This window comes from Pyrgilauda ruficollis, unplaced genomic scaffold (genome assembly GCF_017590135.1).
Source record: "Pyrgilauda ruficollis isolate IOZ18807 unplaced genomic scaffold, ASM1759013v1 scaffold25, whole genome shotgun sequence".
NCBI classification, from domain to species: Eukaryota; Metazoa; Chordata; class Aves; order Passeriformes; family Passeridae; genus Pyrgilauda; species Pyrgilauda ruficollis.
Window position 1 is genome coordinate 1,460,296 of NW_024523822.1, and position 27,310 is coordinate 1,487,605.

The window sequence follows — 27,310 nt, forward strand, 5'->3', positions numbered from 1 at the left end:
TAAAACTAGTTGTGGATTTTCATTTTGACTTTGGCATTGGTGCCCTCTGCAGCAGATGTCGAGGCAGCAAGTGGAGAAGCAACTGGGGCATGATACCTTCCTCAGTCTTAACTTGTTCAACACAAGGCAAAGGACAGTAATAAACTTTGCTGAGTGCCACTTAGTCCAGACCATCAGTTACGGTGAAGTCTAAGGTTGTTCTCACAGACCCCAGCCATTCAGGCTGCGAGGGACATGCAGCTCATTCATCATGCCTTGAAGGAAGCCAAAGGAAGGCATATCATTTGGGACCATGTCAACACTACTGAGGGTCTGGGTTAGAATCATGTTTCCCCTGAGCAGCTGTGATAACACCGGTTATGAACTGATTCCTAAAGCCTCTTTAATAAGGCCTAAAAATATGTAGCACAATTGGACTCAGTTTTGTGAGCAATTTGTCAAGTACCCTCTTGCTAACTCAACCTGCCACTTGGTTTCCTTAGCATCCCAAGTGTATTTCTGTTCATGGCATACAATGTTCACTGTAAATAACATAATACCTCAATATTTGGGCTCATTTATGCAGGTGGCTTTTTTTTTTTTTTTTTTTTTTCCCCTGTGTTTACCTAGTGCTTTTCCTAAAGGGATGGCAGTCAGGAACTAGGGTTCTCATAAATTAACACTTAAAATCACACACAATATTCATTACTGCCTCTCACAGAAACTCCCAAATAAATCCTGGTCCATCAACCAACAAGTCAACTCTTATTACATAAATGCACAGTAGTTTCACTAGCCTATGGAAATCTTAATACTTCCTTAACATTCAGTTTTATTTTAATTATTTTTCATACAAGGCAGTAGTGCTTGATAAATGAGAATGAGAAGACTTTTCACCACACAACCTCAGACAGTCAGTCATTACTGAATAAGGATTTTGAGTACTCATCACCCACCCTAACACCTGGGGGAATTAATCTGCCAGCTAAGATACTTCTAAAAAGGAAGTTGTGTATTGATTCCCCTCCTAGATTTCTGCATTTAGTCATTTAATACTGTATTAATGAAGAAACCCCACTCACTGACTAACAGGGTCTTTGAAAAATTTCTGTTATATTTATCAAATTAAGAGAAGAGTAAATACTAATGAGCTCACGTAAATCCCACAAAAACCAGGACAGATATCATCATGTTAAGTTCCTATTACTGGACTTAATCTATAAATTACCATGGCATATTATCATACTGCATGTCATGACCAATGTTTCCCAAGCAAAACAAACAGGTGAACAAAAGCTCCTGATGCTGAATACAGAAGTTATTTCTAGCACATTAACAATTTAAAATTAGTGCCTCCTAACCTGTTCCCAGTCTTTCCAAAGGATTCTGCCTAAGTAGCAGAGTAATCAGATCCTGGGCATCCGGAGGTGGTGCTTCATCCTTTTCAGGCCAGTTGATTTCATCTGAAAAAAAAGACAGGTGTTTGATATTGCTGAGGTTTGATTCCAGCACAAACTGAACACTCTCAAAAGCAACCTAACAGCAAAGCAGAGTTAAAGCAACTTTCTCAGCTTACTCTGCTGCATACCAATTACTTCTAATTTTTATACTCTCTATACAGACTGCATAAACATACTATGTTCCCATTTGGGAACATACTTTGGAAGTATCATTTGGGAACATACTTTAGAAGTATCATTTAACACAAAACTGTGTTTAGCAGCAGGACACATGAATGCTTGGCTCATGGAAAACTTTCAAAATATTAGCACGACTTGCATGCTCTCTCTTCCCCCACCAAATCAAGGTTTAAACCGTACTTATGTTCCATGGAAACTGTTGTTAAGATGGAAACTGCTGACCTGACCCGGCAGTTGCTGCTCACATCTGTGTTCCTTCTCTAATGCTAGTAGACTCCCTGAGATCAATACTCCCATGACTAAAGGTCAAGGTGTCAGACTGTACTCTGGCAACACATATGACAATAAAGATTTTTTTCAAGAGTCTCATACTTCCATACGAACTCCCTCTACTGACTCTTATACTACTATGGCCCCTGCACTTCATGGAAGGCTGGACTTAAACCACGCAAACAAGACAGGATATGCTGTCTATGAACAGGAACTTTATAACAGCCCACAAACAGCAAGTTTTGCCTGATTTTTAGTGGAAGCTGTCTCCCCAAACGTAATATAGTGCAGGTTTAGACAAAACTCTGAAGAAGTTTCTTGGGAGGTACAACGATTTTGGCATAAGAAAAAGAGTACACTTGGAGCTCCAGAAACACAGAAAGCTGTTAAGGATTTTGTTGTCATTTTATGATCTGGACTTCTTCTATAAAATAATCATAACTGGATAAATAATCAGAAGCTAATAATCAGGTTTAACCTTCATATTTCAGAGATTAAGGAAAGGTACTGACAAAAACAGACAGGAAATGTAACCTGTTTCTGGGGAAATATTTTAAATTCTTATCACTTTAGGTATTTAAGTTTACACTGAGGCCTCCCACAGCTGTCCTTGCACAACCTGAGGGCAGGAAAAGGCAACCTACAATGAAAAAGGAGGCAGCAAGATTTTAAAGTAGAATTTTAAACAGAAGTAGATTTTGCTCATGGAAACTGGAAGAAAAATCTAGGCTACAGTTTAGTTCTTTAAGATGGCTCTTACAGTCAAATAGAAGGAGATAATTTATTTTACCACAGGAAACACATCCAACAAGAGTTCTTCTAGAGATACTAGGAATTATTTCAGTAAGCAAGGATATTTCAAAGAGAAACAACTGACAAATCAACATCAAAACAAGAAACTGAGCCAACCAACAGTTTTGTAGGGTGAGTGGAAATAGATGATGTTTACAAAAGGACTTCCACAAATAACTTCTCTAAGATAAATTAATACATTCAAAAGAGACGAAAATATTTACAAAGGTCTCAGCTAGATTGTAACACATGACAATATGTTTTACAAAAGGTAAAATTAATGTCACGTGCAAAAAAAGCCTAATGTACAAATTTTGTCATTAATTTTGAAACTATTCCCTCCCCTTCTCCTGCTCAGGGAGCATAAGGATAAAAACACAGGTGTACGTGTCTGAGAATGCAATAAAAACTTGAGTTATTTCCACGTTTTCCTGCCTACAGCTTCCACTGCAATTTAAATCTGATTTGGAAAATAAAGCATGAATATGCATTGCAGCCACGGGGCACCCAGAAAACAGACAGCATTTGCTGCTTGTGTTAATTAAACAGTTGATTCTTCTTGCCACTCAGGCCTCAGCATTTCACATCAGAAAACAACATAGTTAGAAATCCATGAACATGTAGGATGTCACATGCATATTTCAATAGTTTACAAACAAGTCTGGCTTTCAGCTTCAGAGACAGAGGAAATAATGACGACAGAAAGTCTCCTTAAGTACAAAAGGGGATTTGTTGCATTCTCACAAAATGAGGAACTAGAGATGTATTCTTAGCTATTGGACTTTTTAAGCAGACCATAAAACAGACTGAGAAATACTTAGCAACAGAGGTGCCATTCTGTTAACCTTGTGTCATAAATGGATACATCTACATCTATGCATTTGGGACATTTATGGAAACAGCAGGAAGGATAGTAAACAATTCTGTTTAATTATCTTTCAGTTTTGTCACAAGACACATAACAATACTTAGGGTCATTCTGCAGGTTAAGATCCAAAGGGTTATTGAATTTTAAATGGAAGAAGAACAGCTGCTACAGAAATAACATTACACTCCAACAATCACCAATGAAATCATTAACAATCTGTAAACTGAATTAGTTTCCTTCTTTTTCTCACTATTTATTATTTGGGAGACATTTGTTTTAGAGTTTTATTACATCTTTGTTAATTTCTTTATTGTGCCATGAGGCACAATTTCCCATTTATGCAAATTTATTTAACTATTTCCTCTCTGGTATAATTTCTTTACCAAAGACAGAAATCACTAGTGCATACTGGCACTACATTATTACCAACATAGTTTCTCTCTTCCAAACAGTGCAGCTTAACCCCTGGACTCTACATTATTGAATTTTTCCACTCAGCAGAGAGAGTTCAGCTTTTAATCTAAATTAATTGTTAATGCTTTGATAGCAGATTGTGTAGTCTATGAGTAAAACTGTAATATATTTAATATTAACAGATTTTGGGGTTTTTTTAGTGATGATCCTCACCACTGATTACTTGTCCAAAGAGCTCTTCTGGTGTATCTCCAAAGAATGGCACACATCCAACAAGAAATTCATAAAGAATAATTCCCATAGCCCACCAATCCACTGGTTTTCCATAACCCTGTCTCAGTATCACTTCAGGGGCTATGTATTCAGGTGTACCACAGACCTAAAAGAAAGAAAACAAGTGTGATGGCAAAGCAAGTCTTAGTTGAGTTATGTCAGGAACTTGTAATTCCTGAAACGTAAATTAATATGAAAACACAGAAAAAAATGGAATTCAGTTGAGCTTAGTCTGCTGAGTTTGCATAACAACTTATGTTTTTAAAACAACCTACATTAAGAGGCATCATAATTATTATTTGTGCATCTGTCATGCAAAGGACAGTTTGTGCTTTGTACACAGGAGTCCATCATGGCAAGTAGCTTACTTAACTTAAACATTGTTATCCTTATATGAAAGTTGTGATGGTTTTATCTTAAGTAACTTTTACAGTGAAAAGATTGTGAGTGATGGTAATGAGGCATGCTTAAAGGGAAATGGGCCATAGCACAGATTTTAGCACCCTTGGTTGTACAAAGCATGATGAGCTCCACAAGTACTCTGCTGAGACTTCTAGATTCTTTATAAAACAGTTCTCCATTTGTCTCTCTCACAGATTCACTTGCACAGAATTAGGCTGTTTATCTTACTAATAGATCTTAATGTAAAAAGGAAAAAGCCCAGAAAAATCTTCAGGGCACCAGTTAAAGTACCTGACATACTAAATTGGAACACCAATACAGAAATAACTATGGTTTATTCAGTATTACAGTATGCTCTGGTGGCAAAATATTACTTCACGTGAACACTCAGTGTAGAAATGAAAAAGTCTGTTTCTTACTTGTTTGTCGAGGAATTCTCTGGCATCCTTCTCAATGTGTCCCTCGTACAGATTGGTAGTCAAACTCATTAGCCCCACTTTTGACAGGCCGAAGTCTGTAAGCTTTATATGGCCCATGGATGTTACCAACAGACTGAAATCCAGAAAGTTTTTAAGTCACTGTGATATAATTCAACATCATGTGCTTCTCATTGTTATTATTATTACAATTATAATACTCAGAGGAAAATGTTTCATTAGCACTGTGGAATTATAAACACAACTTATAAAGTACTTTAACTGGTAAAGAGTGAACAGGTTAAAAATCTAAGTCCTACATTTGTTACTATCAGAAATAAACTTTTCATGTCCAACAGAAGTCTTCAGAGCTGAGTGCTTAAAGTTTTGAAGAAGCAGTTATCATGTGAAAGACCTAAAATGGAATACATGTCATTTCTGAAGTGAGGTGAGTATTTTCCATCTGTAACAAGCTGGGTCAGTCATGCATTTGGAAAAAACCTCATGGTATTAAGTTAGTAATATCTATACTCTATATACTATACTAACTAATACTTCCTGCTATGAAGCTATTGTCAGTCAACACCCATGACTTCAATTATTTTTTTTTTAATTGTGAAACAGAAACAAGATTAATGAATTTGCAAGGGCCATACTTTGTATTTAAGCTGCTTGCTGAAATGTCAAGTTACTTGTATAGGAGCAACACTGTACTTTTAAATATTGAAACTGAAAACCCTAACCCCTCAAAAAACAAAGTAACCCCAAAACCCAAGCAACGGGAGATATTTCTGCTGTTGGTAAATTTTCTCTTCAAACACGCAAATACCTGCATGTTGATGATATTTTGTATCAGTGATGTAAGTACATTTTGAAAAAAAAAATTCCTAATTGCTAGAATGTGTTTCCCTTCATTCTAACAAGAAGAATAAGTACCTTTTTCTTTTTAGCTACTGTGATAGCCTCTTCCATCTTAAAACACAGAACATTCTTAACAGCTCTTTTGGAAAAAAAAAATGCATTCTCTGTAACCACAAGTAACGAAAATTCAAATATTATGAAGGAACTGTGAATCTACATAACATATACAATAAAAAAATAATTCTAAGCAAGTTTAAACCTTTTATATCTTATCTAACAATTTCAAACTCCTCTTTCAGTGATATTCTATATACATACTTGTCAGGTTTCAAATCCCTGTGTACAATTCCATAATTATGAAGGTATTCCAAGGCCAGGACAGTCTCTGCAAAGTACATCCTTGCCATGTCTACAGGTAAGGGACCCATATTCTTCATCAAAGTAGCACAGTCTCCACCTGTGGAAACAGTACAAATGTTCCAGACGACTCTATAAATTCTGAGGTGTATCAGTATAAACCACATATGGCGTTAAAAGGAACAAAAACTGCAGTCGTAAGATTTTATTTTCCAGTCAGATGAGTCAACCAAACTTGAAAGCCCCACAGCTACTCTACTGGAAGTAGTGAGAAGCTGGGAGAGAGCACTACAAGGATTCAGCTGAGAATCAATAACATACTGCTACCTACGGAGAAAACAAATAAACTGGGGGGATAGGGAGTGGTGGAAGCCCACATAACCATACCTCAGGATCCCTTCGGTACTGCTTCTGTCCACTGTTCTCCTTGCACATTAGCACCTTTGCAAAATGTTTCCACTTTCTTCTTTCTTTGTAAAAATAACTACTACAAATCCCCCAACACTTGCTAATGAAATCTACAGCTCCAGAAAGCAAACATTTTCACATGAACTTTGAATGCTAGTACATTTTAAATTACAATCTATAAGGAACTTACTCTAAGAGCAGTTATTTCCCATTACAGCTGGAACACAAGTGTTTTACAAGCTGTTCACCATGAGATAATGACTGGTGAAAAAAAAGAACCACCTTGCTGTTGGATCTGGTTCCTAAATCTGAATTGCCAGAGTATGGAGGACACACAGGGGGCCCCTTGTAATTCAAGTACCATATGGGTTATTTTTCTTTTGTGGTGTAAGGAAATTCTCTTCTTCTTCTGTAAAACAGAAGAGCAATTTTACCTTCTACATATTCCATGACCATGCATAAATGACGTCTTGTTTCAAAGGAGCAATACATGCTGACAACAAATGGATTTTCTGCAAATGTCAGGATATCACGCTCAACGAAGGCCTGTTGGATCTGGTTTCGGAGGATGAGATTCTGCTTATTAATTTTCTTCATGGCAAATCTTTGTCTGGTTTCTTTGTGTCTCACAAAATAAACCGCACTGAAAAGTTTGAATGGAGAGAAAAAGAAGGAAGTATGACTAACTACTAAAAATGCATTTGAAAATACATTTTTCACTCAATTTTTTAAAACTATATATATATTATAAAAAAGACTTGTTCTCAATTTAACCTAGTCTTTCACATTAAAGAATGGTTACAAATCTCATTTTGTTTACAAACGAGTACTCAAACTAAAACGAACAACTCTTCTGCCCTTCCCTCTCCCTCCCAGCCAACAGCAAATACAACAGCAGATATAATAGCAAATGTTTTTAGCCCAGGCAGATTTCAGGCATTCCCATCAACAAAGGATTACATACAAAATCCAGCTGTGCCACAGTGTTATAAATCATTGTGATAAATGTGTATTCTGTAGGTGTGCTGAAGAGAAATGATGACTCAGTCCGGGAAATTTTAAAACTTATCTCAGGTCTCTCATGAAGGTTGCTTAGAACTTGCACGAAGGGGTGGCTCCTCATCAGCAGGTGCAACATCTCCCATTCTTGTTCAGTCCCTGACATCAGTACTGATCCGTATCAGAGGAAGGTCACCAGTAGGTAACCCAAAACAAAGATCACTGCATTAACTAAATGGTAGTGTGGGGCTGTGGTGTATCTTGACTTGCAGAACTTCCACTGGGGTGCTGTGTATTTGGTTAGGTAAAGTCAATGCAGTGAAGAAAGCAGAGAAAAGGAAACTCCACTTGGGCAACTCTTCTGTCTTTCAGGTCTAAGGAGAAGGTATTACCCTGCTGTGAAACACTCAGAAGGATTCTACAGCTGCACTTCTCTAAAGCCCATGAGGCAAATCCTGAACATTTTTGCCTTGCTTGAAATCTACTTTATAGCATTTAATGTTTATACAATTTCCAGTATAAAATTATCACAGTGTTTATGGAAAGAAAGTACTTAAAGGAGAAAATAGAGGGGGGAAGGCCAAAGAAATGGGATTCAATTGTGAAGTTTTAAAAATTCAATTAATTATCCCCATGAGGTCCAACTATCAGCATAGAATTATTCATATAAACACAAAAAGTAACACTTGCCTTACTATTTCTATAAAGATCTTCACACAGCTACCGAAGTTTTAGGCACTGAAAAAATTATGACTTCTCCTTTCCTTTGTGAAGGAAAACTTTCTAGACAGCACGGTTTCTCTTACTGATTCCAAAAGCTTTTACTAATCCCTCATTCTTGTCTGAGCATGGGGCAGGTAAAAGACATTACACAATCATGAAAGTAGGTAAAAACTACCTTGGGCAAAACCCATGACAAACCCCACCCTCTGTGCCTCAGTCTACTAAGTCTCACTCCCTTCTGCCCCTCCCAGGCTGGAATACAGACTGAGTTATTCATCTCCAGTACTCCTCCCTGCTGACTTCATGCCTTGTGTCCTGCAACTGTTCCTACTGCTCCCCTCATATTCACTTCTCTCTCCAACTCTTACTCTTGCAAGCCTCTCCCATGCTTTTCTTTCCCTTGCATTCTGGTTTTCATCTCTCATTTGTTGCTTTCTCTGGTCAGTTTCATAATCTCCTACAATATCTTTTCTTTTACCTGTTTCAGTCCCTCTCTGCATTCCTGGCATGTAGAAAATTATTGCTTGAAGTCTCCATTCTTAAAAAAAAAACTAGTCACAAATATTCCCCTAGAGTTTCAAATCGGACAGTGTGCAAGATGGCCTCTTAAAAGGTGAACAGAAACTACAGCGTATTATTACAACATCTTAACAAATCCTCCTTTCAGATCATACATTTCTGCAAGATCATCACTAATATATTTTAAAATTATTTAAGAGTAAGTTCCAAGGACTATCTAGTCCTGTAAATATCTGGTACATGTTGCTATATTTTCCCAGCTGTCTAAACTGCATCTTCAGTCTTACAGTCACAAGAAGGTAACTTTCCACTAGGATTCTGTTGTTTCTCAGAAAAAAAGCTGTTTAGCTGAAATGTACCAGACTCATGGGACAACTGCAACGCAATAGTCTCTCCTGCTTTTACACATGCACACACTGTTTATGCTATACAAAGTGCTTCCAAATGATCTTCAGCACACAAAAATGTCTAACATCCCTCACATCCTCTGGTCACAGTAACCTCAGCAAACATTTACACCTTATGAAGCAAACTATACCCTGGTCAGCAGCATATTGATCATTAAATGCTGCCCATGATCTTCAGTATATTATAAAGACAATTTCAAATTTAAGGGTTCTGTGACACAAAAGCAGCGCAGGGACAGCACCCAGACTGTCCTGTTAATTGACTGATTGACAGTGGCATGCCCTTTTGCCCTGCAAAGCCACAACCAGAATGGTACTGTTGCATCCTCTTGTTGTTTCAAACAAAGAATTTGATTTCCTATCTTCCCTCAGCTTTCTACTTTCGTAACAGCAACAAGAGTTTCCAAATCATCCTCTGATTTCACTGTGTAAATTTCAACACGTATGCAAGTGCTCTGTTATTTTACTGATGTTGTAGCTCAACACAGCAAAAAAGCTTTGTTTTCAAAAGAAATAAAGAACATTCATAAAGAATAAAGAACATTCATTTAGCAGTGTCCAAACATTACCTTATTTCACTTTCAACATAAATCTCAGTTTGAAAATCTGTCTCTATAATAACTGTAGTTAGGTACAACTATAAAACACTACGAAAGTGGTAAGATGACAAAAACAAGCTAAAATATTTAACTGGGTTCCTGAAGTAGTCCAACTTAAATATCATGCCATCTATCACTCCAATCTTACAGTCATTATTCCTGTTTTTTCTCTAAATCGAAAAATTTCTAATTACCAAAAAAAACCCCAAAATCCAGATAGACCGGTTTCAGGCCTAGTTTACAGCTCTTCAATAACTCCAACTTTTAGAGCTATTTTATAACCCAGTCTACATTCAGTGCTTAAGGCTAATATAGCTGACACTATTTTTTAATCTGTCAGAAGAACCTGAACTCCTTATGGAGACACAGGTACTGTACCTACTGCTTAAAAATTATACCTGCTGACCAGGAACTTTGTTTCATTTTTACCAGCAATTTCCTAAGAAGAGACTGCTAAATTCTGTTCCACCCTGGAATTATGTCTCATGTTGCCTCCAGTGAAGAGAAGCTACTTGTAGGCTGTGGTTTATATTATTTGATAAAGTTCATATATAGTTATTTAAGATCAGAATTGGAAAGCAGCACTGCACCACCTCCTAACAAAGCAATGCCTGTGACAGGATCAGAGTTATTTGGGGGCAGGAGGAAATGCTACCTAAAGCGCTGCAACTCTCAGACAATGTATCCCAGCCTTATCCTTGCAATATTTCAGACTTATCCTAGTCTGCCTAGAAGGAAATGAGAAGCTGGCCATATGACAAAGAGAACATGATGCTTTGATCCTTCTCTCACAACTGGCATTAGTGCTAGCTGCTCTAATATGTCATCAATTTTGAGTAATAAAACCACCTCTCCATACCTAACAGCATCAATGCCTTCTATCTTTACGGCAGCTAGTGAACACAGATTCAAAGTAATGAAACTGCAGTCCAAAATTCTGATGAGTAAACTGTCTTATGCTATTTTAGTTAACCTAGAAAGTCACACTTCCACCTGTCCCCTTCCACTTCTGAACCAGTGGCCGAGGCTGATGATGAATTAACCTGACTGATGGGGTTTTATTCTACAGCTGATAACTTTCTTAATCCTGCTCTAAACATAACTAGACATGAGCAAGTACTATCAACAGAGTGGAGAAGGGACAGAAGCACTACTCACAATTACATACTGCATCTGCTCAAGATACACTGCTTCCAAGTTTTTTAATTTATCAAGCAACACCATTAGCCAGTATGTTAGTCACACACTGACATTACCATCCCAGCAAAAATAAAAGCATTCCAGAGCGAAGCAAAAGTGGTATCATGCATTTGCTTTAAACTGATAACAGTCATACATTGAAGAGATATTGAAGTAACATCACTTGCTTCCCTGAAATAAAATGTAATTTTTATTTTGTTGAATTATTTCATGGACCCAGGCTGATGCTAACCTGAAGAGAAGAACACTAACTACCTGTTACCTCTCACAAGCTGGAATGTGGAAAAAAATGATGTTGTGAGTGTAGTAAAAATTTAAAATTCGGGAAATATGAGTTTTGTCTGGCTGAAGAAAGTCAGATAGACAGCTTGTGAAGCCATTAATGACTTGGCCAGAATCCTACACATTTACTGATTCACAGCTTGTTTAACTTCTTGTATATTCCCAGCCATTCCCAAAAGCCTCATCTACTACACCTCATGTACTATACTGTCATTTGATTGTACTACAGATGAGTTTACCCAATCAATTAAAAGCAGAGAACTGCTAAGATACTTACTCAACCCTTCACAAAACCAATAGTTTTTATTTAAACTCATCAAATTTAACATATCTGACAAACTTCTGCTATAACATGCCAAGACCAACAATTACCCTTGTCAAGTAATCAAAGCTTTCCAATTCACTGATAAAGGCAAAAACACCACAGCAAAGGAAAAGAATGTTATAGGGTTTTCTTTAATTAGTTCAGATTTTAGCCCTCCGTTATAGCCTCAAAATAAATAAGATGTTACAACAACATACTGCAGCTTTAGTAAGTCAGAGCACAAAATATGCCCACTGACATATTTTAGAGAATGAATCAAGGAAGCACACTGACATATTTTAGAGAATGAATCAAGGAAGCACAGGCAGAATTCACACATACTTAGATTATTTAAAAAAATTAATGGCCTGGAAACACATAGGAGGGAAAATACAATTGTTGTAGCACAACAACAATAAGTCTTGTTTCAGCTACTTGTACTTGTAAATAAACTACAATAAATGCCTTCAGGATAGTTCTTGCTTTATATTCACAAGAAATAGGTATTCCTAATTTATTACACTCCATTTCATAGTTGGGTTACACAGCATATAGGTTATCTTGATGTGTTTTCCTTTAAACTTGACCATAACTTTTGAGTAAATAAACCATCAACTGTATTGTTGCCAAGAGCAAAAAGAAAACCCTATTTCAACAAAGCTAGAAAAATGGTCTGTTGATTTTACAGCCTGTATGACAGAGTAGAGATTTTCAAGCACACAGATAGTTTTAAAAATATCGTATCCTAGAGAACTTAGGAGCACAAGTCTCCTCAATTTACAATATTGTACAGGTGCTAAAATAATTTTTAGAAGTGAGTGAACACTTTTACAAGTTTATTGTCTCACATTTCACTGTGTTCCTTTCCCTCTCCATGTACTGGGTTTGTATAGCAAGGTTTTGGTAGTGGAAGGACTACAGGGGCCCGCAGTGGAGCAGGTTTCCTGGTAGAATTTGTGACCCCGGCAGGGGCCCACAGAGCAGGGATGGTAATGCCTCAAGAACTGCACCCCATGGAAGAGTGACTCATGCTGCAACACTCTGGGGAAGGCTGCTGCTCATGGGATGGACTCACACTGAAGAAATTCATGAAGAAGTGTCTCCCATGGGAAGGACCCCACACAAGCAGAGGAAGGACTCTTCTCCCTAAGCAGCAGCAGGAACAACATGTGATGAACTCACCATAATCCCCATTTCATGTGTCCCTGCAGTGCTGGGGGAAGGAGGCAGAGCTGAGAAGGATGGAGTAGTGTTTTTTTTTTTTAAGGTCTTGTTGTACTTCTCATTATTCTGCTCTCATTTTGTTGGCAATAAATTTAATTAATATTCCCAATTCCCATTTTGCCCATAATGATATTTAATGACTGATCTTTCCCAGTCTTAATCTCAACCCATGAACCCTTCCTTGCATCTCCTCTCCCATGTCGAGTTGAGGAGAGTGCCAGAGTAGCTTTGGCAGATGCCAGGAATCCAGCCAGAGTCAACCCACTACAGGCTGTTTTCTCATTTTTGATTTTTCTTCTAAGTAATCATTTAAAATAAAAATGAAAACCAACAAAATCTACTTTGTTATTACTTCCTCAAAGATTGAAGTAATATTGCTCTACTAAAGTGATGAGCTTTTCAATTTCCTCTAATACTACAGCATTATGACCTGGCAGCCTACCCCTGTTTTTACACTTGCTAATGAAAAGAATGATTGATGAGGAATCTGGATATGCTCCAAGCTGGTTATTCTCTAGCACCTTTCTTTTCTTCAAATATTTGCCATGGTCTCATCCAATTTTCACAGCACTGCATTGCCAATTTTGTGTATTATTGACATTTATATGATAATCAATAAGCCTTGATTTTCCCTGCCATAAACATGAAGAAAAGAAAGCAAATGTGCTCCACAGAAGACCATGGCTTTTCATCTGTTCTTTTCTATCTTTGCAGATCCCTTTTTGTCCCTTTTTGGTTTCAGGTGAACAGCTGTTTCCAGTCTGTATTTCTTAATGGCTCTTTGGCTTCTTTCTGGCTGTAACACCTATGGAGCAAGAGGAACACGTAGGTCTACTGAACCTCTGTCTTCAGGTGCCAGGCCTCACTCTGCTGAATGCTGTATGCTGAGCTGCAGCTGCTCCTTCCTCTCCCCATCCCTCAGCATCTGAAAACTGCTCGGAACTGAGAAAGAGGGGCCAAGAGTCACTGAACCTTTCTCCAACAAGGGCCTACCCCACACAGTTTATTTTATCTTCCATTGAGAAAAGAGACCAAGGGAGGAATGAAGGGGACTTAACATCTGCCAAGGGAAGGAGAAAGGAGTGCAGCCAGGGAGGGGAGTAGCATTTCCTGCTAACTGCTGAGAGGCAGGCTTTTGAGATAACTGCTGCCAGGGGTAACTGGGAAAGGTGAAATATGGTAAGCAGCAAGTTTGCCTGCAAAGAAGTTCTGAGAAAATTAATTGAGCAAAGCTTGACTAGTGAGAAATTGTATTTGAATATTTATATAATTTTAATGCAGATTATACTATTTTGCTTGGGACTTTTGCTGAGTTATGAAAAAATGCCTTGGACACAAGTGGCCTCCATACAAGCGACTATGGCCAACAGTCTAGGCAAAAGCCTCCTGTTACAGAAATCATGGCTACCTTTAACCAAATTTCATCAGAGAGAGTCCAGCAGCCTCAGGCCATTCAGCAAGCCCACAAAACTCCAGTGGGTAGACTGCAGGTGCTTCTTGTCCTATGTCAAAGATGCCTTCACAGAGTGCTCAGTCCTAGCAGCTCGCTGCCACTTCCCACCTCAAGCAGTCAGTCTAATGGGGTCTGTGCTGGAAAGCATCACCCTCCTCCTCTGCCAGGCTGTGACATTGGCTCATTTAGCAATGGGCTGCTCACCTCAAAATGCAAACCTCTCTTTTTTGAGTCAGTTTACATCCCTCTTGTTCCTGCAGGTTACAGAAAACAGCTCCTGTCTTGACACATTTCAGTGCAGAGAAGGAGCCAAACAAGGATCTAACCAATAGTACAGGATCTGAAAGGGGACTGAAGACAGACACCACCACTGCACAGTACTTCCAAGTACTTCCAGAAAATATTATGTATTCATTTAGAGACCCAGAATTTTCTCTTGGTCTTCTAGAGTATCTTCAGATGACTTACATATCACAAGGCAGTAAGCTGTGCACTTTCCAAGTATCCAGAAACAAACCAAGAAATAGCAATTTCTTTTAAAGCTAATTGGTTAAAATTTGAAAGCTAGAATAGTATCCACAAAGTAACAAAACGTTGCTACCCTACTTCAGGAAATTAGTTTCTATTGCAATGATACTTATAGGTCAAGTAAGTACTCATTTTTATCAATCTGTCTCCCTACAGATGACATATAATTCTCTCTCACATCTGCATAAACACAGTATTATAAAGGTGAGCATAAATCTGCCCTTTGATTTATTCACATTTCATCTCTGGCATGCTATGTGATTCTGAAAAATCTTGCTGATGTGCTATTCAGTACTTTAATTTACTGCAGCAGAGTAATTCATTATTGTCTAGCAAACTTCCCAAAACCTTGTCAATTTAAAACACTAGTACAAAACAAGAATGCTAAATGAAAAAAGCATGGTGCAAACTCACTCCCTCACATGAAGACCTCTGAAATAAGAAATAATAGGAAATTAAGCAAAACTAAAATGCAAAAGAGCTATCACAGTCAGAGATTACTCACCCATAAGCTCCATTACTAATCAGTTTAATTGTTTCAAAATCACTTTCCCGAGGTTTCCTCTGCAGCTTCAGCGAGGTATTAGAGCTCTTCAAAGTAAGATATGAGAATGAACAAAGTTAATACAATGCTTTTTTTCCAAAATCGGGTGGGGGAAAACCCAAACAAAAAACCAACTATCACCAGGCTGTCACACTGATGAACCAGGTAAAAATTCTGGGCAGCCAGCCACATAGTCAATATGGAGAGGGACCTCCTGAAACAGAGCTGCTTTTTCATCAAACAGGTATCTGCTGCACTGCAGCAAACTGTCCACTTCTCTCCATGCACAGGTTACATTCACAAAGGCTTCTGGTAAAGTAGTTACTGGCAATTCTTATCTTGAGTCATGGACTTTTGTGAATTCCACATGGCACTCGTTAGACACTGCCTTCCCCTTCTAGTAAAACTGACTTTTGTATTACAGTTGGTAGCAACAAACTGTTGATGAGCCCTTATTCACTCAAATAAACTGAGCACACTTCAAACTAATGTTAGGATACAGTGGGATATAACAGGGAGGATGGTGAAAAGAGACAAAATGAAAGAGAAAAAGATGGAAAATAAAAACACATTAGTTCTACCCCTAAAGAGGTCATTTTCATTTACTTCTTTGTCAGAACTTTTTCAAAACCAAGTTGCCCTGAGTACTGCAAAACCTTTTCTCTAGTTTGAATTTTTAATTAATCTTGAAGATGTGTGAACTAGAATTGGGATTCAGGGGGAAAAGATGAAGGCACGGGACTGCAAATGCAGACTTCCAAACTCACAAGATTTTTTTCAAATGTCTTTTGAATCACCAAGAAATCGCACGATCCTTACCCAGGCAGTTTAGTAACAGTTGGAAGTTGAAAGTAGAGCTGGTTTAAACATTTTCAATGAAATGCTTGCTAAAAAAAATTCAGTGCAAGACTAGTGAAATGCTAATATAATTAACTACACACGAAGTGACAGAGAGCACCTACTAAATTGTTCAGCCCACTTGTCTGCCAGTACAGGATTCTTCCTAATTGCTATTTATGATGATTGTGAGCAGTCCTGTACTTGAAAGTTATGCTTTCTGTCACTCCCCATGTGTGTTTATTCCACAGCTACATTTTGAGATGTTTCCAAATATTCTCTCTATAGTTCTCTTTACTGATTTCATCATCTCCCCTATTTACATTCCTTTATTATACCACATTACCCTTTCTGAATTTCTTCAGCATTTGCACAACACAAATAACTTCACAATTTCAACTGCTTAGCAATTGCTAAGTCACTTTTCACCTTAGATTCAGTTAAGTACTTTGGCACTCCTTTAAGCCTTCTAGTTACTCTGTCCTTTCTCCAATTTGTCAGTAAATGCTGCTCAGGTCTAATAAAGTATTTCAAATGCAGACAAATGAAAGCAGAAGAAATACCTTCTTTATCAATTACAGAATCCTTCATAAGTGGCACTTTGTCAAATATTAGAAAATATCCCACTATGACACGTACCAGAGAACGATGTTTTTTCTGCTATGTATTAGAACAGATAATCCATGCCTGTTAACATTTGTAAAAACTTTTTAAGTACCACTGAATTACCTAGACATCCCCTAAAACTGCTCTTGTTTTTGCTATCCACTTGCACTGAAAATCAAGACTAAATTGTAGGAACTTCATCTACTCTGTTGACTGAAATCCAAGGTGTAAAAACCAACTTATAAAAGTAAGAGTTTAAAATGATCGCATTTTAGCTCATAATCAATGTGTCCAACTTGCTTTTCCTTTGTTATCCTGAGCAAACACCTAACAAAATACTACTGTAAGATACACACTGCTGTAGGAAGTGCTTTTGAACTCAGATTCAGAAGAATGATACACAACCTTTCCAAATGCTTCCAAACTAACTTTCTGAATTCAGGCTACTTGCTAGCATACTCATTTCTTCTTTGTCTCTTCACTGGATCTGTTTAGATCTCTCAATTTGATCATTAGTTGCCTCTGTGAATAGACTGTTTTAAAATTTCTTTAAAATACATTGTTTTATTAAATAGTTTACCAATACATCTGAAAGAAAAAGGAATACATTGACTGAATAGAAAAAAAAGAAAGCAGTGGTGGATTTTGTGGTAAAGTTATTGCCACACAGTAAACACTAACTTTGTGGAAGATGAAGACACTGAGATGTCTAGGAAAATAGGCAGAATCGTTAGAATAGGTAGAATCGGTTATACCTTTTGAAAGCCTTCTGCCTGAAGAGCTTCACAGACTTAGTGTGAGTATTAACCAATGTTTATTCAATCTGTTCACACACACCAGGAGAAACCAGAACAGGCAGGGCTGGGGGAACACAACAGATTTTCCTTGTTCACATTCAGCAAAAGCAGCAACATAAGAGGGAAACTTACATTTATTGATTCATCTGCTTCCAGAGCTTCTGCTGTCCCACTGTCACAATTAGCTAGCTGAGCTATTTCTGGAAAGAAAAATTAAAAACTTCATTTTAAACTATGGAAAATACAAAACTAAATGAAGCACAGAAAATGTGAGAAGTGACATCTTTCTGAAACACTTAAAAGAAATTTTTAAAAAATTAAAAAATAAAGAACAAAACAAAACCAAAAAACAACAACAATAACAAAAACCCCAGTAGCACTTGAAAAATAACTTTCAGGGCACCTCCAACATATATTAAAAAATCCACTCAGGAAATAAAGACTTGTTGATATTCAGTGCCTGTGTAACAATCTTCCTCTGAAGCAATGAAGATTAGCCATGAAGCAATGAAAAGTAGTACTGTTTTTACTGCTTAGACCTGGGAATTCCAAGAGCTGTGTGTAAACTGAGCACTAAGGGAAAGACAGCACTAATCTGCTAAAACTCCTGAAGATTTCAGCCTCTGAGGCATTAACAGTAGGCTTCATCCTTTGTGTGCTAGAAGCAAAAGCTTCTAGTTTAGACTTAGGACAGACTCTAAATAGTTTGCTTCTTCTACAAAGAAATGCTGATAAGCCTATCAGAATAAGCTAAAAGCCATTTTCATGGAAGGTTATAATTTACAGAGTCACTAACACGGATGAATTCTCTGGGAAAATAAGATTTTAGAAGCCTACAACTTTATTAGATTGTCCCTGCCACTATCAACCTATGCTGCAGCCTGTTCTTCAGGGCAGGTAGAAACCAAGAATTCATCTGGGTAAAAAAAGCCAAACAGGACAGCAAGTCACTAAAAGACTCCAGCAAACATACACATATTTAATTATATATCCTACATAGCCAAAGATGCAAATTTTATCACAACTACGTGCTTGGAATCAGAAATAAGACCACCTAAAATCTGCAAGATATAGTTTCCTATCTCAAGACTGTTAACCGAATTTATGACTATGAAATATAACTGAATATTTACACAGAATACCTAAATTGGATTTTCCTATTTAAAAAAATTTATTATTACAAATGAAATGCTCTTCAACACTTACTGCAATTTTTAAAACCAAATTAACCACATAGGTAATTTTCTTTTGGAGCAGCTAAAGATTTAAGGAGTAACTCTCATTTGTAACCACTATACAAACCAAAACATGTGGTAACTGTAAGAAACAGAAAAAATTAGAACGTCACTTCAAAATCCAAACAGATCTTTCAAGTGGTAAAGAAGCTAAAAAATATTCCAAAAACTAAGTCAATAAACAGTGAAAAATATCCCCACTAGAACAGACAAAATCTTGAAGAAGAAAAATTATACAGGCTGAACCTGAAGTGGATTTTCCAGTCAAAAGGCACGATTTTGTGAACACGGGGGTTTTAGAACAGAAGTGTTGATGAAACCTTTATTGTATGGGCGAGAACCAAGCTAGCTGGAATAATATACTTTGACAGCCTTCTCAACTGAGATTACTTTCATAAATAACAAATTAAAATAATCCTTTTTGAAACAAAACTTCTGCAAAATAACCACTATCTGAAAAATCCGTATTATTTGCAAGCAGTAGGTACTAATGGGATGGAACCGAAAGTCAGCTTTCAAAACAGGGAGCTATGGAACCATTTTGCAGTGCCTGAAGAGATTTTTCGAACTCATCTAAATACCATTAAACATCTGTCCTTGTTCTTCTGTTGATTTAAACATTTTCTGAAGACTCATGATTCAAAAAGGTAAAGATGGCAATTTAAAAAACATGGGGAAAAAATTTCTCCCTAGGGAACTCTTCAGAATTGCAGCCACCACTCTCTGCAAAGTGATGAATCTGTTGTGGTATTGCTTTCAGTTCAGTATAAATTTATCTAGCATTATCGCCAAATGATACAAGCATCATTTCACTCAAAGAAAGGACACTACAGTTATGACAGCAAACAAAGGAGGCAAGTAGAGAAAGATCTAAAGTAGGTTGCTTTCCCCTGCAGATGAAAGAAAATCCTTTGCATGAACATTTAGGAAAATTGAAGACACAAATTAACATCTTGGTTGAAAATATATTCTGTGTTACAGGATAAGCAAGTAGTGCTACGGAGGTACACTTTTTTATTTTGAAAAACTTGGTTCTGCTTTTTAAAAATTTTTACATAAAAAAAAATTTTACATTTTTACATAAAAGGGCTTTAAAGTTCTTGAGGATGATTTTCCCATAATATTTTTATAGTAATGAATACAGTGCTCCCATTAATTCTCTTTGTAAACCATTAATTCCAGGGCATAAACCCATAATGCCCTTCCTTCATTGTTGCTTAAGGAGCAGCCCTATATATAGAGACACCAATTAAATTATCAAAACTAGATAATTTAAGAAGTCATTGCACAGTTATTTATACTGCTTATAAACATTACTTTTTTTTGGAGTGTGGGAGGAAAGCATTAACACAAATCAGATGGCCTAAATTATCTATTACAAATACTCATATATATTAATCTTTAAAATAAAACACTAAATAATTCAATTGCTCAAATCTCCAACTGAACCAAAAATCAGTAATCCATATGTCATACACCCCTCAGTATTTACTGGCAAACCACAAAGACTATTTTTCTGTTCCGAAAAAAAAAAAAAAAAAAAAAAAACACCAAAAAAAAAAAAAAAAAAAAAAAAAAACCACCAAAAAAAAACAAACAAAAAAAACCAAAACATTATTTTAATTATCATTTGAATGCTTCAAAATTTTTTATATTAATTAATGTTCAGTTTATGAAATACAGTAAGATGTGTCGCAGATGAAGTATACTCCTCCCATTAAACAAATACTTAGTTAAAGAAAGCAGTATTCCTTATTTATATATAGGCATTTGTTTCTAGACCTCTCTTACAATAAGTTGTCCAAAATATGAGTTGTTATTAAACATGGGTAGGGACAGATTCTTGACTACTGTTGAGGAACACTTTTATCCAAGTGGCCAGGAAGAGTCAATGAGAAAGACAAGGTTCAACTGGCAGAACCAGAGTCAATAATATAAAACTCTCAACCTGCACTCTAAATTAAATCTTGCATACTTGACCCGTGAAGAATTGATGAATTGTCAGTTTAGGACAGACCAACAGCTCACCAAATCCAGAAGACAATGCTTTATCTTGCAGAGAATTTCAATACGTCTTGATCTTTTCCAAAACCAAAGGGAAAAAAGTATTTATGTGTTTTCTCAATTTGTCTGGCTTCCTTTACTTGCAGTCCAAATATAAACAAAAAGCATCAAAGCTGTTAATCTGTATCTCAGACTAAAAATAATACTAAATTTGGATGAGGAAGTTCTGTGAAGATAGGAAGTGGACCAATAATAGGCTTGACTTTCTTTAGATCTGTTAATATAACATTAATGTCACCTGTAACAATACTCAATCTAACTGAACTAGAACTAACCAAATTCCTGACACAACTGGCAGTGCTGAACTTCTGATTTGGTTCAGCAGAAGGGTTTTAAAACACAATATACTACTTCTCTGATTTAACAACATGTGATCTTGCATCATGAAAGCTAGTAAAAAAAAAGGTTTATCATAGTTTTTTGCTATGATTTTGTGTTATCAAGCCCTTTCCGTGTCTTGGTTGATAACATGGTAGACAAGCTAATTGGCACCAGCTAGGATCATTCTTCCATTATGGCATCTCTGCTAATTTCTTCCAAATTGCAGAACTAGCACTGAATGCAATTAACCCATTTCTATTTGTCACCACTGCTACAACCTGGTCTCAGGGTGACAAAGAAGATGATCTGGCTATGACAAAGAATTAATTTTAGTTTTTTCAATGCTGTCCTTCAAAGAACCATAGAATGCCTTGGGTTAGAAAAGACCTTGAAGATTATCTTGTTCTAAGCCTTCCACCAGGGGCTGGGACACAGAATCACAATACCTGCTGAGCTGGAAGGGACCCAAAAGGACGATGAAGTCCAGCTACTGGCCCTGCACAGGACCACCCCCAAGAGTCACACCATGTGCCTGAGAGCATTGTTCAATGCTTCTTGAACTCTGATGAGCTGGTGCTGTGACCACTTCCCTGGGGAACCTGTTTCAGTGTCGAGCCACCTTCTAGGTGAAAAACCTTTTCCTGATATCCAACCTAATCCCCCCGCCCCCCCAACACAATTTCAGGCCATTTCCTTCAGATAGATCCTGTCACTGGTCACCAGAGGCTGGTCCTGTCACTGCTTGCCAGATCAGTGTCTGCATTTCTGCTTTCCCTTGTGAAGAAGTTGTGCAATGAGGTGTCCCCTCAGTCTCCTCCAGGCTGAACAGACCAAGTGACCTCAGCCACTCCTCATACAGCTTCCCCTCGAGGCCCTTCACTGCCTCCATGCCCTCACTGGACACTCTCCAGTGCTGTCCTTCTTACACTGTGGCACCCAGAACTGCCCCCAGCACTCGAGGTGAGGCTGCCCCAGCTCAGAGCAGAGCAGGGCAATCCCCTCCCTTGCCCGGCTGGCCATGCTGTCCCTGATGCCCCACAGGACACAGGCGGTCCTCCTGGCTGCCAGGGCACTGCTGGCTCATGTTCAACTTGCCATGGACCTGAATCCCTGGGCCCCTTTCCATGGCACTGCTCTCCAGCCTCTCATTACCCAGTTTGTCTGTACATCCAGGGTTGCTCCATCCCAGATGCAGAACCCAGCATTTTCCCTTGTAGAATTTCATATGGCTGATGACTGCCCAGCCCTCTGATTTGTCAAGGTCTCTCTGCAGGGCCTCTCTGCCTTTGAGGGAATCAGCAGTTTCTCCTAGTTTTGCATCATCTGAAAACTGGCTTTGTATCCCTCCCAGTCCTGCACACAATCATTTCTGAAGATGTTGAAGAGCACACAGCCTAAGGTGGAGTCCCGTGGAACCCATCTAGTGACAGATCACCACTCTGATGTCACCCCACTCACTGTAACCTCTGTGCCTGACCCATGAACCAGTTGCTCTCCCATCATGTGATGTGTTTATCCAGCTCTGTGCTGGACATTTTGTCCAGCAGGACACTGTGAGAGACAGTACTGAAATCCAAGAAGATGACATCAACTGGCTTCCCTTTACCAGCTAGGTGGGTTACCATGTCACCTTCCACTAGACCACACTGCTCAGAGCCTCATTCCATCTGGTCTTAAACACTTTCAAGGATGGGGCACCCACCACTTCTTTGGGCAATATGTTCTAGTGTCTCACCACTCTCACAGCAAAGAAAAATTCTGCAGTGACAATACCTCCACTGGAACCTAAGTTCTCCTTATAAAAGCCCCCAACATGGACTCAAATTACACGGAAAATTAATGGGATAGTCTTCTCTGAGATTCCAAGATGAAGGAATCTGGGAGCACTGAAAGGCAAACAACAGCTCAACCAAGTGCCCTCTATAACTGTGCTTAGACAACAGTCACCATCAAATTATCCCAGTAAATTCCAACTAGAGCTGCAATGAGGAAGTTGCATTGTCAGGCTAGAAGAAGATGAGTGGTATCACTGATACAGTGTATTTGTGAATGATATTTGCAAAAAAAAAAAAAAAAAAACCCAAAAAACAAAACAAAAAAAAAAAAAAAAAAAAAAAAAAAAAAAAAAAAAAAAAAAAAAAAAAAAAAAAAACCAAACAACACCAACTTGCTCAGTAGAGATGGCGTTTTAAATGTGTTTGTTTGAGCTTGTGAGAGTACAGCTGAAGTCAGAAAAGCTTGCTCTGTTACCATCTTTACCTTGACCCTTTTCAGGTACATACAGATTATGAGAACGACAGAACACATTGAGAAGGAAGAACCTAGAAACCTGTAGGTTTCTACTAGCAGGAGATTCACTTACCTTCCAGAGGATCTTTATTTAAGCCCAGCTGGCTAATAATGTATCGAGGGATGTCTGTTTTAATGCCTTGCCCCTCTTTAGCATGGCCTTCAGCTGCTTCCAAAAGATAGTAAAACTCCTCGGGATCAAATTCCTAAGGAAAAATAATCATCATAATTTTCTCTGTTGAAACTGGCTCCTTAGGGTCTAACATAAAAAGTTCCTTTGACTCTTCTAACTCCATATATATGTCATATTCCTACTAAAAACAGTACCTCTTTATTCTACTACTCATAGTCTATTTATATATTCCGATTTTTATACAGTTTAACACAATGAGCAATGGAATTGCATGTCACTATTTTAGAGCAATACTTTACATAAATATTATATTCTTTGCCATCAAAACGTCATGTAATACTGAGTGAAATGACCTATAAGCAAGAAAAATAAGATTTCAAAGAGAGAAGACTATCTCCCCGCACGTGTTTGTTTATAAAAATCCACTACAACTATGTAAATATACTGCACTGCACTTTACTTCTGAAGTATTAATTTCAAGTATTTCCAATCAATATATATGCACTGTGTTTTATGGAAAATACAATTTAAAAATCACTAACTTTAGAATGAAGACAAAATCGAAACTTGATTTAAAAATCTGAGCTTCATTGATCCAACTGTTTCAAATTCAGAAATTAAACCTGTTCTCCTGTGGGAACTAACTATATTACAACTATCACTTATAACATACCAAAAAGGCAAGCCTCAACAAGGAACAAAAATGAACAAAAAGAATAGAAACTCGAAATGCTATGCCCAAGTCCCTTGGAAACACATTTATTTTACTACTTTTTAAGGCGTATTAAAAAATGCATTGAAAGGAGCAAAGAAGATTATTAAAACAATGTGAGTAGGATTTTTAAACACAATTTCTCTCTCTCACTGGCATGAATTCACACCAAATCATCTGTTCATGGTTACTGTGTTCATCAAGGTGTTTGTGCCTATAGGTGCAATCCTTAACAGAGTAAGCCACCAGTCATTAACATAACGAAATAGATTTTTTCCTCCAGAAGGTCAGCTCTGTCACAAATATCTGCAGAAGCCAGGCAGACTGCTGAGATAGCTAATTTCCTGACTGTTTTGCAACCAAACATAACTCCACGGCATTTTAGACTACACGTTGAGTCACAAGGGTCCTGTCCTAGATCCTCAGGCTACTCAGGACTTTGAAAGTCAACACCCTGACCCAGAAATTTGCTACCATGCTTCATTTTGCATCAGAACTGCTGTAGCATGTCTGAAATAAAATATCTTTAGAATTTTCAGTCTTATGGAAACAATCAAGTTTCACAAGTTTTAAATGTGTCATGAAACAATCTTCATCATGTACAATGTACTGCAAACAACTTAACCGCAAACCCATGACCTGTCCAAACTGCCTTACTTCAGCCCTAAGTCACGGGATGCTGCAAACCTGCCCAAAACACCTGAACCAATAACTAAACAGTACGTGCCATTTCAGTCTTACTCTCCTCATCTTACATGCTGTCCCCAGCTGTATCTCTTACATGTCACTCCTTGGCACTAAAGCAGCCGACAGCATGATGTTGTGTGTAGCCATGATATTATGAAAAATCCTCTATTGGGATTTTTCCTCTCCTGAGAAGCTGAGGAGCCTCAGGACAGAAATGTAAACAATTACTATCTGCTGCTGTGGAATGCAACAGGTGCATCCATGATTGGTCCATGTGGATTGTTTTCCATGGATGACCAATCACAGCCACCTGTGCCAAGGCTGTGAGGAGTCACAGGATTTTGTTATTCTATTCTGTTCTATTCTTGTTGTAGCCTTCTGATCTCTCTGTTCTTTTAGTATAGTCTTAATGTAGTATTTTAATATAATATTTAACATAATAAATCAGCCTTCTGAAATGGAGTCAAGCCTTGTGTCTCCACACATGGAGAGTCCTCAACAGTTGTGTGCCAAGATTTTTATTTACTTTTGTCATGAAAACATTATCATCTCCTGACCTGCTGCAGTGACAGATAAACAGCTTCTCCTCCACTTACTAGCAAGACAAGGCAATTTTAAAACAGGTAATTTTAATCATATGAATCTATCTAAAGACACACATATACATACACGGGTCTGAATAATGAGAAGCAATGAATTTATTTTCTGATCTTCACTTCCAACTCTGCGTTTCATTTTCCATGTACAAATGGAGAAAAAATATTTAAATAATTGGCAGTAGCTCTTAACACATATGAAACCATAAAACCTTTATTTGTATGATTATCAAGTAAACTAAAACAGGATTTCGCATGCTACGAACATCTGTGACAAGACCACCATCAGAAAACTGACAGCTTTACTGCATGGTATCTGAAATGTCTGGTGACCACAAAGCTGGAATTTTTTCCTAAAATTTTTATGAATTTTCTTAAAGAGGCTGAAGTTTTCCACACCTAGTATCTATTTCACACAGATATTCTAAAATACCACACAGTAATATTCAAAAGTTTCCAGAGAGACATTACAGAAAAAAGTGTTGTTTCTGTAAATTTACAATTATGTTTATGATCTAGGCTTAACATCTGCTTGCACGAAAAATGTACTGTTGCTTGACTGTAGGCCTACATTTGTTCAAGCTACCCGTATTTGTAGAAACATTCGATGCAGGGTTGTCACAACCCAGTTTAAGCCTTCTGAATATCCTGTTTAAGTGAGAACACTAGAAGCAAGCTGTGCTGGCTTTCCCTGCCACTGCTGCTCTGAAACTCAGTTATGAGACACAATCACATCTGGACTTTGCACCGCTGTTCTTGCACTCATTTCAGCATGCCCAGCAAAAGGAGGGGTGCAGGATGCACATCATTCTACCTGAAGCAGAGCAAGTAGCCTAGGACAAAATCCCAACGGTAGGAAGTGGCAACTACGTGAACAGAGATTTGGACTAGATCCCATTAAAACTTAGCACTTAGGGAGAATAAACTAATAGGCAAATAGACCAAGAGAGAACTTGAATTGGAACCACAAAATCATCATAGTTCAAAGAAACCTTTAAGATAATTCAGTCCAACCATCCACCCAGCACCACCACCGTCACCTCTAAACCACTGAACCATCACCCAGCACGAGATCCAAACACCTCTTGAACAACTTCAGGTAACTCCACCACCTCCTACACAACCTATTCCAATGTCTGACCACTCTAACAGGGGAAAAAAAATTTTCAAACATGTTGTATCGTGCTTTTTGTTTTATCAGTGGGTCTATGGTTTGATTTATGATTTAGTAGTTTTCCTTGGTGCTGGTATTTCTTTTGTCTCAACCCTTTCCCCAAAAATGTTGTCAGCTAGTTTCTAGTTTCTATTTCTCCAAATTTTACCCATTTCCTAAAACTGTTTTTCTTCCTTGGAAGTTTATTGGTTCGCTCCTGTTATTCCCCGCCTGGGTTTTTACTCCCAACTCTCCTGATTTGTTGGAAGTTGGGTCTGCCCCTGCCTTTCCCCTGAGATACAAGTCTTTGTTGGCACCCTAGCTGGGGCCCAGGAAGAAAGAGGGGAAGAAACACCATCAAATAAAGTTTCCCTGGGACCCCTGTGCGCTGTCAGTGTTTTATTCTGCGCCGAAACAA

The 27,310-nt window shown here is 37.8% G+C and overlaps 1 protein-coding gene across 4 annotated transcripts in view; it reads right to left on the minus strand.

Annotated features, from left to right (window-relative positions):
• MAST4 (microtubule associated serine/threonine kinase family member 4) overlaps window positions 1-27,310 on the minus strand; it is a 279,014-nt gene that overhangs the window by 18,401 nt on the left and 233,303 nt on the right. For all 4 annotated transcript variants that reach the window (XM_041470924.1, XM_041470925.1, XM_041470926.1 and 1 more), the window contains 8 exons: window positions 23,685-23,817; window positions 17,835-17,902; window positions 15,424-15,509; window positions 7,115-7,323; window positions 6,234-6,372; window positions 5,058-5,190; window positions 4,177-4,342; window positions 1,341-1,442 (listed from right to left, as the gene is read on the minus strand). In XM_041470924.1, coding sequence (XP_041326858.1) covers window positions 1,341-1,442; window positions 4,177-4,342; window positions 5,058-5,190; window positions 6,234-6,372; window positions 7,115-7,323; window positions 15,424-15,509; window positions 17,835-17,902; window positions 23,685-23,817 — 1,036 coding nt within the window. The remainder of the gene's footprint in view (window positions 1-1,340; window positions 1,443-4,176; window positions 4,343-5,057; window positions 5,191-6,233; window positions 6,373-7,114; window positions 7,324-15,423; window positions 15,510-17,834; window positions 17,903-23,684; window positions 23,818-27,310) is intronic.